Genomic DNA, 14,812 nt, shown 5'->3' with positions numbered 1-14,812 from the left:
CCACCCGCAACGCCATTGTGGAGTGCACGTTTTGACGAGGAAGGGTCTCAAGAATTCTTTTTGTAGACCGGTCATTCTATACTCAATCCAGTCCGTAGGGATGTTGTTCTTTCGGTTTGTAGTTAATGACTGGTTCTTTAGGTAACCATGTGCGTTTGAGGTTTGAAATAATGCATGGAAAGTGTCTGAGAAGCATGATCAGCGTCAAAAAGCAACGAGGTCGGGATTTGGACGTGCTAGCGTTGCTATGCAAATGCCGAGTCAAGTGGACTAGTTAACTAAGTAGGGCTTTCAACTAGTAAGTAGTCATCCCAAGGACTGATCTCAGCTGTGTAAGATCATTGTTTTAGGAAGATATTGTTTTGATGTTCGATCATTTCTGCTGGTGTTGAGGAAGCATCCGTAGAAGAGTCCCAAGTATACAGGCTCAGCATGATTAGGGACGCCTATCTTCTGCCCCACCATAGAATTTCCCTCTTCACCTCCATCCACAACCAACCATTTATTCCACCACTCCTAGAATTTGCGCCATTCACAATCCACAATCCCTTCATCCAACCGCCATGGCCACCCTTGACGAATACAAACCCCCACCGCTCCCCGCGCCCTTCACCAACACCAATCCCCCACCAATCCTCCTCACCCAAGGCGCCGAAGCACACCTCTACAAAACCACCTCCCTCAACCCATCCACGCCCGCGGCCCTCAAAATCCGACCCACAAAACCCTACCGCCATCCAATCCTCGACCGCCGCCTCACACGCAGCCGTATCGTGCAAGAAGCGCGATGTCTCGTGAAACTCGTCAAGGAGGGCGTCAGCGTGCCTGCGGTTCTGGCACTGGACTGTGAGGGACAAGGCGGCGAGGAGGCATCGTGGGGTGGGGCTTGGCTGCTGATGGAGTGGATTGAGGGACCTGTTGTGCGCGTTGTACTGGAGCAGTGGGAGGCGTGGATGAAGGCCCAAATCCACTTGGAGGAGACAGTGCGGATATCGGAGGAGGACCGGGTACGTGGGCTGATGAGGCGGATGGGGGAGACGATTGGCGCTCTGCATAAGGCCGGTGTTGTGCATGGGGATTTGACGACGAGCAATCTCATGCTGCAGCCTTTCGAGGGGGAGTCAGAGGCAAATGATTCGGTCTCAATGGAGGGGAAGATCATCCTCATTGATTTCGGGCTGGCATCGCAGAGTGCCCAGGACGAGGACCGCGCTGTGGATCTGTATGTCATGGAACGCGCGATCGGGAGCACCCATCCGCGGACAGAGCCGTTGTTCGATTCTCTTCTACAGGGATACCGGGAGAGCTATAAGGGTGCTGTCTCAGCGCTGAAGAGGTTGGAGGATGTGCGGTTGAGAGGCCGCAAGAGGAGCATGCTTGGTTAACATTTCCATCTGAATGCATTTGGGATATGTATTTCAAAAGAAGCAAAAACCAACAAACAAACTCCGCGCTCAGCAAAAGACAAGAAAAAGAAAAAAGAAACGCCCCTATGACCGGCCCTTGACGCATGTGCCGACATCCGCCAGAGCGAAATATCCCTTGTTCTCGACTACACCGCGGTCCTTGACCACCGCCGTGTACTTGACGACCCACTGCGGCTCGACGTCGCCCTGGATGCCGTCTTTTTCATCCGGCGAAGAGGCCAGAATGCCGGCACCTTTGTCGGCAGGCCCCAGGAGCTCGCGGGTGGTCCCGACGGGGAGGATATCATTGCAGTCGTTATGAGTCAACAGCTGGATGTGCTCCTGCTTGGCATACAGGATCAGTGACTTGGGCACCACGCAGCAGTCCTTGAGATTGATCTGGTCGACCGAGGGCTTGACCTTGGTATGAGGCAGGAACCGTGTTAGCCGCTCACTGCCAAACTCCGCCACGCCCAGCTGCGCAATCATGCCCTTCTCCTGCAGCGACTCCAGGACCCGCCATGTCTGCACCATGCTGTCAAAGTCATCGGCCTCTTGATCGGAACTGCTCTCCTCTTCCTCGCTGTCATCATCGGCATCGAACAAGATGCCGGGGAACGACACGATAAGCAGATCAATCGATTCCACATGTAGTTCCTTCAATACCAAATCAATCGCCTCCCTTGTATGCGCGCAGCGTCTTGACACAGGTATGCCCGGTAGATAGAACAGTTTCACCGTAATGTCGTACTGGTCACGCTCCTCCGCCAGGCCGGGCTGCGAGAAATCGATCGCGGGGATGTAGAGGGCGTCGTCGCCCTGGAGGGTCCAGGCGGTGGAGGGCGGGGGATGGGATCCGTTGGTGCTGCCGTTTGTATTTGATTCACCGTTCGTGTCGGGCTGTTGCGAGGCAAGGAAGTTGGAGTGCAGCGAGTTGATCAACTCGATGTTGGATTTCTGGGTGGGTGGCTGGCGGATGACGGACGGACGGCCGCCTTTCATGATATTGCTTCGAGAGGGAGTTAGTTGTCGGACAAATGAGAGGATCAGGAGACCTACGAGGTGGACAGGATCAACTTCATGGTGGCGGATTAATTACTGAAGTGAGAGTTGGAGTGGGAGAAGGAAGAAGACTGAAATTCCCCGCGGAACCTGACAAATCCGACAAATCACTCAACCCTATTCTACTTTTTTCTACCTATCTGGCTACCCTCCTACTACTAATCCTCATCTACCGTCGGATCCCAGTCTGTTGGCGAATACTCCCCCGTATCCAAATTCTTCATATCCTGTGCGTCCAGCTCGAAATCGAACACGTCCGCGTTCTCCCGGATGCGCTGCGCGGTCACCGATTTGGGCAGCGGCACGAATCCCTGATAAGCCACCAATCAACACATGTTTTGATAAATTAGGAATCAAAGCCTTACCATCTGCAAACTCCATCGAACAAGGACCTGCGCCGGCGACTTTCCATGCTTCTTCCCGATATGGTGCAGCACGTCCTCACCAAACCGCGTTCCATGCGCAAGAGGCGAGTACGCCTCGACCACGATATTGCGCTGCAGCAGCCACGCCGTGATTTCCGAGCGGTCGAGCCACGGGTGCAGCTCGTACTGGCCGACATCGATTTGGCTGCCGCCGCCGGATTGGATGTAGGATTCTAGTTCTTCGAGGTGGTGGATGCCGTAGTTGGAGACGCCGATGGATTTGGTCTTGCCTGCTTTCTGGGCTTCGACCAGTGCGCGCCACGAGCCTAGACGGGCTTCTTTGCCGCCGTAGGGTGCGTGGATGAGGATTCTGGTTGGGTTAGCTGGCTGTATTTCCCCCGCAGCAAGTACCGAGGGAGGTCAAACAACGTGGAGACGCACAGATCGAAGTATTTCTGTTCCGCATCACGAAGACTCCCGTCAATAGCCTTCTTAGTCTGCTCATACCCCATAGACCCAGGAGGAATCTTGGTTGTGAAGAAGATCTCGGAGCGATCGATTCCTGATTTCTCGATGGCCTTGCCGCATGCTTTTTCATTGCGGTACATGATTGCGGAGTCGACCTGATTCAGAATGTTAGAATTGAGACGTTGGATAGATGGACAAAAGCGTACATGGCGGAATCCAACTTTCAATGCTTCGAGAGTAGGTTTCTCCGTTGAAGATTGAGGACTGGCTAGATTTAGTTGAAAGCCAAGGAGAGACATAGTGAGATGAGACGTACACCATATAGACCTATTGCACAGAGTAACATTAGCGACTATAAAGGAACTGAAGATGATAAAGTGCTCCATGGCCAGCTGGACTCAAGCACTTACCCCGAATCCTAGAACCGGAATCTCATGACCCGATTGTAGGCGATACTTGGATTGCAGATTCATTTTGGCAGCCATTCTGGATGATAGTCGTGCACCGTGAGTGTGTAGAGGAAGAAGTGAGAGACAACGCAGACAGAGAAGTGTCGGTGATGAGATCATAAAGTGGGGGGTGTGGGCGATGCGGCGAATGATTCAATGGTGACAGCTATACACGTAATAATAATATGCAGTGTTTACGGGAAAGAGAAAGAGCGGATTTACTTGCAATTGGAAAAACAGAAGTCATGGAGGAGTGCGAGAGGGAGAGGTGGCATGGATCAACGCCAGCTGCTCTTTCGGGGCAATGACGCCGAGAGAGTCCTACAAGCACAAAGTGACATCAAAGTGACATTGTTATTAACAAAAGCTATGTGTCTATTCAGCCTGAATGAATAATATACTCTCTTCTCGCAATTTTTATTTTCCGAGCCTTTGTGAGACAGGCTAGCCTAAAATGGCTTATCTATAGGCCGTGGAGGCTGAGCTAGTTGACTTGGTGGATATGGATAAACCTGACTCACGTTCACTCACCCTGACCCATTCTTGTGATTGGTTGCTCTATTCAAAATCTATAAAAGCAAAACCACCACACTTAGCAGTACCAATTCAACCACATTTGTGTCTTGACAACAGCATATGCTTGCCTCTAATACCACTTCCACTTCCACTTCTGTCGTTACCATGGAATACCCCCTTCCCTCCGGGGTGCACGCCATCCCCTCGGAGCTACTCGACCTACGCCCCGATGCAGACATCGACTTTGATCTGCTGCATCCCCCGCCAGTCACAGACGTCAAGAATGTTTGGTTCTTCTGGCACTCAGGCTACGCGCACATGCATCCGTACACACAGCGCAGTGTACGCGCATGGCACCGCCGGTTCTCTAAGCAAGGTTGGACGATTCGCATCATGGACCGACTACCCGGGTCGAAAGGCAACGTCGCGAATTTCCTAGATGTCACTGATCCAGCGCTTTTCCCACGCTGTTTTATCGATGAGACCATTACCGGCACCTACGCACTACAGCATACTTCAGACCTTGTGCGCTGGCCGCTGCTCCTGCAGCATGGCGGCGTCTACGCAGACGTGGGGATGATGCAGATTGGCGACCTGGATAAACTATGGAATGAGACCATTGCCAATCCGCACTCCCCCTATGAGGTCCTCTGCTATAGCGGCGGGGATACCGACAAATACAGCATAACCAACTACTTCCTCGGCGCGCTGCCGGATAACGCGTTCTTCGCACGCTGCCAGAAGCTACTCCTCGTGCTTTGGGGAGCCGATGGCGGCAAAACGAGCACCGATGGAATGCATGCCAGCCCACTGCTGCGCGGCATACCCCTGATGGGCGGCGAGTTCACCATCACCGAGGACGATGGAAGCTTTCTCGGGCCCGACGAGGTGAGCCGCCTGCTGACGGACTACATCATCCAGGGCCAGGCGGCCACGGCAGTAATGGGACTGGTTGATGCCCAGGATAGCTGGGACGGACCAGCGTATAGTGTGGCACACGTGTACGCCATCGACTTCATGGAAGGATCGCAGCTCATCAACGACTTCACGGCGTGGGATGGACAGAGGGCATTTGACCTCCTGTCGTTATCTCTGCCCAAAGATGGGGAGCAAGAATCTGATGAACAAAGACAAGCCCGCGAGATCGTTGAGGCCTGTCTGTCGCGCAGCTTCGGGTTCAAGCTCGCACATGGCCTCATTCTGCGCGTCAACAAGGTTACTCTCGGCTCGCTGTGGCGGGACAACCCGGGCGTTGATATTGTGCTGGGTACCTACGCAGCCTGGCTGCGACATGGAATTGTCTACTGGACTCAAAATTCAATACCGGGATCAGTGAAGCTTCCGGTGCTCCCCCCTACAAAGGTTGGGCGGTTACTTGAGGATACAGAATAGAGACAAGAAAGCATTTTTTTTTCATAGATTATACCCTGTTACACAATTGAGATCTACAAGCAAAAGCATTGACAAAAAAAGCCATATATTAAATTCATCATATCTGGTCGACATGGACATTTCTATGAACCCTTCGTCTCACCAAAACAAAACAACAGAAAAGTGAATCCACCTGGGTTCTATGTATACTCATCACCTACTCGTACATCCCACCCAATCTCTCGCTACCGTCAAACTAAACCTTCCGCTGCGACTCCTGCTTCGCCTCAGCCTCGAGCTGCTCCTGCGCCTTGCGATCAGCCTCGCGCTTCAGCTGGTCAGGACGGCGGACAGCGATATCCTTGGGACGGAAGTCACTGAAGAGGTTCTTGAGGACGTTCTCGATTATCCAGCAGCCACCGTAATCGAAGATCATCAGCACGGTTAGGGTGAGCTTGAACTCATTGCTGAAGGGGACCAGGCGCAGCTTCTGGTTGATCTCGGGGATGAACTCCGTCGCACAGGAGAATGCCACACCCGACGCAGCGACGAGGCCCCAGTACATGGCCTTGTTCTCGCGAATGGACTCGCGGAAGGGACGGCCCTGGTAGTTGATTGAGAAAGTGGAGATTTGCTGGATCAGCTGGAGCAGGTAGATCGCGCTGTTGAGCAGGGATGGCTCGAACTCGCCCTCGAGGTCGACGTCGCTTTGTCTTCTGGGAAAGGTTAGTACATGGTTCGGGGGAAAAAAAAGACGTCACATACGGCTCAATGGAATAGACGTAGTTTGACAGATAGATCAGAGTCGCAATGTGGATCGCAAATTGTCCAAGAACGGATCCGATAATGTACACGTTGAAGATGTTTGGCTGCGGGCGTTCCTTGGAGAGTCCCTCGACAGACTATGAAACTATTAGCAGGTGCAATATAGAAGAGAGACAAGACAAACATACCTTTGCGCGAGAGATGGACAAGAAACACACACTCATCATCATACCGCTGATGGTAACCTGACCGTCGCCAAACTTGATTCCATCCAAGTAGATAACACTAAGACTGTACGCACTGATAAGACAGTTCAGCGCCAGAATCTTGTACATCTGGATCGTAGCCACCAGAGTGCAACGACCTTGACGGATAATGTTCGGGATAGCAATAACGTTGGCCAGCTTGCTCGTGAAGGGGGCAGCCACAGACGCGTCGCCCAGCTTGATGGTGGGGGGCTCGCTTTCGTCCAGCTCCTGCTCCAACATGGACGAGGTGAGCTTGTCCGCAAGACCAGCTGCAGCCGCAGAAGCCTGTTGATGTCTCTGCTGTTGAGGAGTCATGGCCGAGGAAGACTGCTGTAAGGCCTGAGCGCCAGGAGAGGTGATAGTCGGGATCTGCTCGGCGTTGGGAGCAATGGCGGTTCCCTTCTTCTGCGCCTCTCTTTCAATGGCCTTCTCGTAGTGCGGGTTGCTGGGGCCAGGCGGGTAGAGATGAGCGATCTGAACAGGCACGGGAGGCGCAGGCTGGTTGAATCGTTGCATCATGCTACACTGCTTCTCGTAGAGCTCCTTCATTTTGGTGGTCCGGTAGTGATCGGCGATCTTGACCAGGTCATCGGGCGAGCCATTCAGAAGAGCAACACCGATATGAGCCTGTTTCAAGGCACCAACGTCGTTCGTACCGTCGCCACACATCAGAGTGGTGTAGCCAGCATCCTTCAGTCCGAGGAGAATATCTTCCTTCTGCTTGGGGGATACGCGGGCATAGACCCAGGTATGGCGAAGCAGATCCGGGAGAGCCTTCTGCCCCTTGAATTTTGCGAGGGCATATCCAGTGATACAGATATCCTTATTGTTCAAGATCTGCGGGTCCAGAGACTGAGTGGGATCCACGGGGGTGTTGAGCTTGTCATCGATAGTGCGCCAGACCAGCTTGGTTCCTGAATTGTCGTGTTCGGGAGCATCCAAGATGACCACCTCCCGATCCACAATTTCGACTTGACGGGCGACGTGCACAGCAGTCAGCGGGTTATCACCAGTAATCATAACAACACGATGACTGCTCTCATTCAGCATGCGAACGGAGTTAATGGCGTCATCCTTCAGAGGGCATTGCAGAACAAGGAAACCGGCAAAGGCCAGGCCCGACTCGATATTCTCTCGAGTATAATCGTTGATGCGACCTTGAGACAGTTCGGATTCCGTAGAGAGATACTTGTACGCCAGGGCGAGAACACGAGCGCCGTTGCGAGTAAAGTGCTTATAAGTTTCTTCGTAGTGAGGCGGCGTGTTGACCAACATGCCCAGAATGGTTTCGGGAGCACCCTTGACGCCAACGAAAGTTGCCTTGCTTTTCTTGGAGGTCTTGCGATCAGTTGAGGTAACGGTAGCGATGGTGCTTTGGCGTTTGAGGGCAGAAGAAAACTGAAAGCGGCGCTTGATCTGAACAGACTCAACAGGACGCGAACCGACAGTCGGGGCAACACCCTTGGAGGTAAGGATGTCCTTCTTGCCCAAAGTCCAGCCAAGCCACTGCAAGGTGGCCTTCTCCATGGGGTCACCAACAACCTCACCCTCATCTAATTTCACGAGGGCGTGGGCACTAGCTAGCACAAGAGTCGTGTCAGGACCAACGGCTGTTGCCTTGGCCAGTTCGGTATGCGCACCATCTTGTTGCACAGCCGCACCGGCTTGACCCAAAGTCAAGCCTGCGATGCCGTCCACAACGAGGTCCTCGCCGGTCAGAGTACCGGTCTTATCAAAGCACGCAACGTCCACACGGCCAGCGAAGGGGATACGGAATGGTTCAGTGCAGAAGATGGCAAATTTGCTCAGGGCTGCCAGACTGGTGTTGACCGCCAGACTCAGTTCCATGGGAAGCTCCGGGGGAACAACGCTCGTGACAATGAGAACACAATCCAACAACAGCTTCGATCGCTTGCGGTCCTTCGACACACCCTCTTGCCACACGTACCACGAAGCGGCGATCGCGAAAATCAGAAGGAAGAGGATGAACAGCAGGGCTTCGACGTTGTTGGCGGACACACGTTCGGTGGAATAGATCATGGTGCGCACGAGACTGCCTTGGCTGGTTTCAAAGCCAGTCTTGACAACCACTCCCAGAGCACCATTGTCCGGGGGCATGGTTATACCAGTGGCCATGTTCTTGGCAGTTTCTTCTCCGTTCGCGTTCGGGTGGGTGACCTGCAGGACCTTGGTTCCTCCGTGGACAAACGAGTTCTTGTCCAACCCATCGGGTTCAATCAAGTCAGTGCTGGGCCGAAGCTGGACCGAGTCTTTCAGGAGAGGGGTACTCTCGCCAGAAAGCATGGCCTCGTTCACGATCACGCTGCCCTCGACCAGAAGAATGTCACAAGCCACGCCACTGTCCTCTTTGGTGCGATTGACAGACATCAGATCGCCGGGGAGAAGCTTGTCACTGGTGATTTCTTGCCATTTGCGATTGCGGTACACCCAAACATCGTACGGCTTGATGCTCATTCCACGGAACTCATTCAGAGTCCTCTGGCGCTGCCAAACCACCGTACTTTCGAAAGCCACCAGCATAAATAGTGTGAACAACGAGTAATACCAGTATTCGTCCAGCATCCAAAGTCCAACACAGAATATCTGGAAAACGAAGAATGGCGCCACGGCATGCTCCTGGAAGAGCTCGATAAACGAGGGGACCGGGATGTCAAAAGTGTTGTCTCCATAGTGGTGCTGCACGCGTTCAATGTCGGCTTTGGTTGCCAAGCCCTGGCTCTCCTGGAAATGGCTGAGGGCGGGCTTAGGTTCTGCATCGAGGACATAGGACAAGGGCGCGAAAGAGCGGCGATCAGGGTAGAAGAGAAATCGGCGCTTCTGGAACAGGAACGAAATGGTCTTCTTTCCAGCGGTGTTGTCACGGATCAGGGGGCAGATCTCCGCGGTGCCGGCGTTGGTGACGGGGATCACTTTGATCAACTTGGCAGAGTCAATAGACTTAGCCTTGATTGTGGTGAACAGGGCGTTAATGTTGATGTTCCACTTGGTCATCAACCATAGGAGGGATTGGACCGTGATGATGGACCCGCTCCAGACGAAGGTCCATTCCTGGCCCTGAATGTAGGTATCATAACGCTCTGGAGAGAGGTAGAAGCCGAAGAAGATGGGCCAGATGATCAGAAAGGGCCACACATATGTGTGCAGCTGCAGCGGGAGAGGGTTATGCAGGGACGCATATTGGATCTGGGGGTCGTCGGCCAGTTTGACCCTGAAGGAATGAGTTAGTGAATGTCGAGGCTGTGCAATGAATGATCTTACATGGTGGCGCTTGAAGGACCACACTCAGGGGTCCAACACACACGCGAATCGAAGATATTGACCCTCCAGCAACAAACGGGCAAAAAAAGAAGGATGAGCGAAAACACGAAGAAGCCACGGAGAGATTAATTGGATTCGCCGCCGAGCGCACGGGCCTAGTTGATTATGTAAGTGCTATCGATAAGGGACGTGCGCGGGACTAGAAGTATATCGAAGTATATGGATGCTGAGGGTTGATAGTGGTGACAAGACCTGCTATTATTATTGTTAGCGTGATCTTCTAACAGATAAAGCTGAGCTTGGAGTGAATTAGTACATTGAGGGAAATGCGTCTACTAGGGCTGTCCAGGAATCTTTCCACGAAATCGACTCAAACTTTTACACGATTAACAGAGAACAAATGAGATCCTGAACGCTTTTAATGCTGGGACAACTTCCATCTGCAGACAAATATCGATTGAAAAAAGCATAGCATGATTAGGAGTTATATACTTACACATAACAGTCAAGATAAGGCCTGTTTAGTAATTCCCAAGGAAAGGTACGCCTCTGATCCATTCTCTATCTCCGATCTCTCCTAGCACCCAGCGTGCTAAGCTTCTTCGAGACAGGTTCAGGCCGCCCTTTTGATCCGGCCCTGCATAGCCTGCCCCGACGGGAAGATCTGCAGGCCCATCTGTCAAGTGTGGAACCCGAAAAATGGTCCACTCCAGATCCGTGCCGTTCGCATTCACCGTTTCCGCAATCCGAACCATTTCCGCATTGCCCTGTGGAACAAAGATTTTTGGGACTGTACCAATGATTGAGAGCTTCCAGGTGGGGGTATCTCTCTCTTCCACCCAATAGGATAGGGTTGAGAGAACTAGTAAACGTCGAATGCCATTGGCCTTCATAGCTCGAATGATTTCAGGGAACGAGTCGGCAATAGGTGTATCCGTAGATCTTGTGACGATGGCGTAGAGTGAGACATATGCCCCGAGGAAAGAGACTACCGTCGTTACAGAGTGATCTCTCATAGCGGAGCTTATTTTGTCGAAGTCTGCGAGATTTCCCACCACAATAGAAACATGTGAATTGGATGCGAAGGTAGGAGGAAGCTTGGACGGCGTTCGAACGTAAAGTACCAGGCCAGGGGGATTGGGCCGTCCTAGGGCTTCCTCCACAAAGGCAAGGCCAGAACCGCCTAAGGCAGGTTAACTGATCACTTCCAAGGCTTTGCAGCAAAGTTCTTCTAGTTCACCGTCTATTTGAGGGGTCTTACCAGTTGCACCTAGTACCAGGATTGTATCGGATTTCATGGCGAAAGTGATGTCATTGCTGCCGGTGAGGTAGAGCGAATAATCAAGTCTGAAGAAGCTTCGATAACTAACAAAAGTAGATATTTTACGGCACCCTGAGAATAAGTCCGTCTGTTGCTCAGTATTGAGACAAAATATGCACCATGAACGTTCTAAGTCTATACCGTCATTTGACGCTTGCATAGTAATATGCGCGGTTTCGGCCTTACGCATGTCCGAAGGATTAATAATTATTGGTAATGGTTAAGAAAGTTGGCGGGAACCAATCAGAGCCAGGAATGTTTTTCCGCAGCTCTGTATTTAAGATCTAGAAATTCAACCCCATTGCCATTCTGTCCTTTCATTAATCTCGATTGTGAGTTCATATCTTGATCAAACTCGTAACAATGCCTCAAAATCTCCAGCCCATCAAACTTTACGGTGGAATTCTTGGTCCAAACCCATTGAAAGTCGGCATTATCCTCACTGTTCTCGGCTTGCCATTCGAAAGCGCGCCCATCAAATTTGACCAGATCAAGGAGCCCGAATATGAAGCTGTCAACCCGAATGGACGCCTGCCTTCCATTTATGACCCCAACACCACTCTCACCATCTGGGAGTCTGGCGCCATTATCGAGTATCTGATCGAACGCTACGACAAAGAAGAGCCGCGCAAATTGAGCTTCCCACCGGGAAGTGCAGAGGCCGAGCTTGCTCGCTCATTCCTCTACCTCCAGGTATCGGGCCAAGGCCCTTACTACGGACAGGGATACTGGTTCAAAAACCTTCATGCCGAAAAGGTTCCAAGCGCTGTAGAACGCTACGTTGGAGAAGCCAAGCGTGTCAGCGGTGTCTTGGACAAGTGGCTGGGCAAGCAGCAAGAAGCTTACAAGGAGCATCTTGGGGACGGTCCATGGCTTGTGGGCAACAAGTTGTCTTATGCGGACCTCGGATTCATCCCCTGGCAGAGAACGGCACATACAGCGTTCACCGAAGATGGCTTCGATGTGAATGCTTTCCCTTATGAGAAAGAGTGGCTTGAGCGCATGGTTACCAAGGAACCGATCAAAAAGGTTCTCGATGAAGCGGCACAGCAGATGGCAAAGATGTCTCACTAAGAGTGATGGGCGGTCTAAGACAGATCGTGGACTCAGACCGTTCAACAATGCCAAAGGCTTTTCGGAGAGACAAAATCGCTGTTAAGCATTAAATGAACAGAGCACCTGCCATCAATCAGATTTCTTTGCAAACGGGCCTTTAAGTAAGCGAAGCTGTCGCATTTAGGACATTATCTGAGCGTACATGCAGGTTAATGGCATTCTTAGCGTAAGAAGAGTTCCCAGAAGAGTAGTTAGCGACAACCAGTATGCTACATTATCTCGACGTTTCCACCATATGGCTTACATTGTCTGTGTCAGCTACTCTAGCGCATATTTTGAGGCTCTACACTGATGATAGCTATCAATTAATCTATAAGGGGCGTGAATCTGCCACGTCACGAGGATCGGAAAGCCATAAGAGGTACCGCTACGAACAGACACACCACTATAGTCACTTAAGAGTTCATATGTGCAACAACGGCATCACATTTAATATGAAACAGAGAATATTAACCACCCGAAGTAATTACTACATCAGCATAGAAATTATAAAAAATCCCCTTACATCTGGCCCAGCAGCTTCATGAGAGTCGGCAGCAGCTGTACAGTAGAGTCAGCAAACTTGGGTCAAAATAAGTCATGGAGAAGAATATAACGTACGTCAGAAACGTCCTCAATGAGAGTAGACGTCTCGTGGACAAACTTGCCGGTCAACAGGTCGTTGGCGTTGCCCAGCAAGGCGCCCAGCTCCGAGAATGTCGCGGGCTTCAGGAAGGACTTGAGCTCGGGCATGATCGGGGTCAAGGCTCCCAGCAACGACTTCAAGTCACCGACGACATCAGGGGTCAGCAGGCTGTTGGCGTTGGCCAAGAGACCGCCGATCTGCTTGACGGTCGCAGGAGTCAACAGAGCATCGGCGTTAGAGAGCAGACCGCCAATTTGCTTCACTGATGCAGGGGTCAACAGAGCATTGGCGTTAGAGAGCAGACCAGCGAGCTCCTTGAAAGTCTCCGGCTGGAGGAAGCTCTTGAGCTCGGGCATGATAGGGCCCAAGCTTTGGAGCAAGGATTTCAGGTTGCTGACAACGGCGGGAGTGAGCAACTCGCTGGCTCCAGAGAGAAGCGTGTTGATTTCCTTGACCGAAGAGGGAGTCAACAGGTTGTTGGCGTTGATCAGGAGAGAGTTGATCTCCTTGATGGTCGCGGGTGTCAAGAGAGTCTTCAATTCCGACACAACCTCAGGTGTCAACAGGGTGGTGGCACTCTTGAGGAGGCTGTTGATCTCATTGACGGATTCGGGGGTGAGAAGTTTGCTGGCGTTGGCCAAAAGATTATAGAGCTCCTTGATGGTCTCCGGGGTGAGGAGTTCCTTGAGTTGGTCGATGAGAGCAGGCGTGAGGAGATCAAGCAGCGAAGACAGCTGGTTGACTCTCTTCTGGGTCAGGAGGTCCGAGGCGGCGCCGATCAGGGACTTGGTCTGATCCGTAGTCTTGTCATCCAAAAGATAGGCAACGTGGTGGAAGAAGGACTCAATATCCTCCAAAAGAGTTGGCGAGAGCAGGCCCTTGACGCCATTAAGCTCATTGGTGAGGCCACCGAGTCCATCCAGGAGCGTTCCACTCGGAGACAGAATACCAGCCAGGCCTCCAGGGGGAGAAGTTTGAGAAGGATATCCACTGCTAGTGGTGCTGCTGGTAGTGTCACCACCAGCGCTTTGGGTGGCAGTGTTGGCGTCAGAGTCGCCGCCGCCGAGAATGGCGCCAAGAGGCCCGGCGCCGCTGCTAGTAGGCTTGGTTGGATCGGTGTTGGCTGCGTGGGAGGCAGTCACCGTGTTGTCAGAGTTGTCATCCGCACCAGCGGCATGAGCGGCAGCATTGTTGGAGGGCTTGACAACGTTAGCCTCAGGCGTTTGTGTCGGAGCGCTTCCAGTCGAGGAAGTAGATACCTGAGCCGGGCCGGCGAGCGCAGTGCCGGAAAGAACGAGCGTGGAGAGAAAGGCGGTGGTGAAACGCATCTTGACGGATTGCTATATACACACACACACACGATAACGAGAGACTGAAATGACAGGAATGGACGAAAAGAATGGACGTCTTGGGGAGCAAAACGGGCGGGCGATATGGGGCCGCTCCCCTTTTATGTACCCCGGACATTGTTCTCCGCAGATCTCTTTGATGGAGCAGACCGAGGAGATGGCAGCGGTACTCCACATGTGAAGCCAACGCAGGGCCGCTCAGATCTAGTTTGCCCTGATGTAAGTGGACAGGAAGCGTTTAGACCCGTTGAGGCGGAGAACTTCCCCTTTTCGATCCGTGTGTTGATGATAATTTCCCCTTAGGTTGACCTTCGCGGAGCCGCCCTGACCTGTTCCCTGGGCCTCAGGGACCAGCTCAGGCTATTGTTACGTTTTGGCCAATGCGAGCCTAGTAGGGCTGCAGCTAGCGGCTTGGGAGCGAATGATGGAAGTGGGAAATTGCGACGTGCGATATAGCAACTCGTTCGGTCCA

General features: G+C 52.4%; 7 protein-coding genes across 7 annotated transcripts; 3 read left to right on the top strand and 4 right to left on the bottom strand.

Moving 5' to 3' along the window:
• Positions 1 to 563: 563 nt before the first annotated feature.
• PFLUO_LOCUS2117 (serine/threonine-protein kinase bud32) lies at positions 564 to 1,385 on the top strand (the record flags this gene model as incomplete). The annotated part of the gene is made up of 1 exon (XM_073779225.1): positions 564 to 1,385. The coding sequence occupies one exon, from the start codon at positions 564 to 566 to the stop codon at positions 1,383 to 1,385; it is 822 nt and encodes a 273-aa protein (XP_073636200.1).
• Positions 1,386 to 1,490: 105 nt separating this feature from the next.
• PFLUO_LOCUS2116 (uncharacterized protein) lies at positions 1,491 to 2,488 on the bottom strand (the record flags this gene model as incomplete). The annotated part of the gene is made up of 2 exons (XM_073779224.1): positions 1,491 to 2,415; positions 2,466 to 2,488. The coding sequence occupies 2 exons, from the start codon at positions 2,486 to 2,488 to the stop codon at positions 1,491 to 1,493; spliced, it is 948 nt and encodes a 315-aa protein (XP_073636199.1).
• A 138-nt stretch (positions 2,489 to 2,626) lies between these two features.
• PFLUO_LOCUS2115 (uncharacterized protein) lies at positions 2,627 to 3,622 on the bottom strand (the record flags this gene model as incomplete). Its single annotated transcript, XM_073779221.1, has 5 exons — positions 2,627 to 2,779; positions 2,834 to 3,203; positions 3,275 to 3,456; positions 3,508 to 3,565; positions 3,618 to 3,622. 5 exons carry the CDS (start codon positions 3,620 to 3,622, stop codon positions 2,627 to 2,629), a joined length of 768 nt encoding a protein of 255 aa, XP_073636198.1.
• An 809-nt stretch (positions 3,623 to 4,431) lies between these two features.
• On the top strand, positions 4,432 to 5,658 carry PFLUO_LOCUS2114 (uncharacterized protein; the record flags this gene model as incomplete). Its single annotated transcript, XM_073779220.1, has 1 exon — positions 4,432 to 5,658. One exon carries the CDS (start codon positions 4,432 to 4,434, stop codon positions 5,656 to 5,658), a length of 1,227 nt encoding a protein of 408 aa, XP_073636197.1.
• A 235-nt stretch (positions 5,659 to 5,893) lies between these two features.
• PFLUO_LOCUS2113 (putative cation-transporting ATPase 1) lies at positions 5,894 to 9,847 on the bottom strand (the record flags this gene model as incomplete). The annotated part of the gene is made up of 4 exons (XM_073779219.1): positions 5,894 to 6,353; positions 6,403 to 6,539; positions 6,591 to 9,748; positions 9,844 to 9,847. The coding sequence occupies 4 exons, from the start codon at positions 9,845 to 9,847 to the stop codon at positions 5,894 to 5,896; spliced, it is 3,759 nt and encodes a 1,252-aa protein (XP_073636196.1).
• A 1,766-nt stretch (positions 9,848 to 11,613) lies between these two features.
• PFLUO_LOCUS2112 (nitrogen catabolite repression regulator) lies at positions 11,614 to 12,324 on the top strand (the record flags this gene model as incomplete). Its single annotated transcript, XM_073779218.1, has 1 exon — positions 11,614 to 12,324. The coding sequence occupies one exon, from the start codon at positions 11,614 to 11,616 to the stop codon at positions 12,322 to 12,324; it is 711 nt and encodes a 236-aa protein (XP_073636195.1).
• A 543-nt stretch (positions 12,325 to 12,867) lies between these two features.
• PFLUO_LOCUS2111 (uncharacterized protein) lies at positions 12,868 to 14,319 on the bottom strand (the record flags this gene model as incomplete). Its single annotated transcript, XM_073779217.1, has 2 exons — positions 12,868 to 12,906; positions 12,967 to 14,319. 2 exons carry the CDS (start codon positions 14,317 to 14,319, stop codon positions 12,868 to 12,870), a joined length of 1,392 nt encoding a protein of 463 aa, XP_073636194.1.
• Between the last annotated feature and the right edge of the window lie 493 nt (positions 14,320 to 14,812).

This window comes from Penicillium psychrofluorescens (assembly GCF_964197705.1).
Source record: "Penicillium psychrofluorescens genome assembly, chromosome: 1".
NCBI classification, from domain to species: domain Eukaryota; kingdom Fungi; phylum Ascomycota; class Eurotiomycetes; order Eurotiales; family Aspergillaceae; genus Penicillium; species Penicillium psychrofluorescens.
This window is presented reverse-complemented; position numbering and strand designations above follow the sequence as displayed.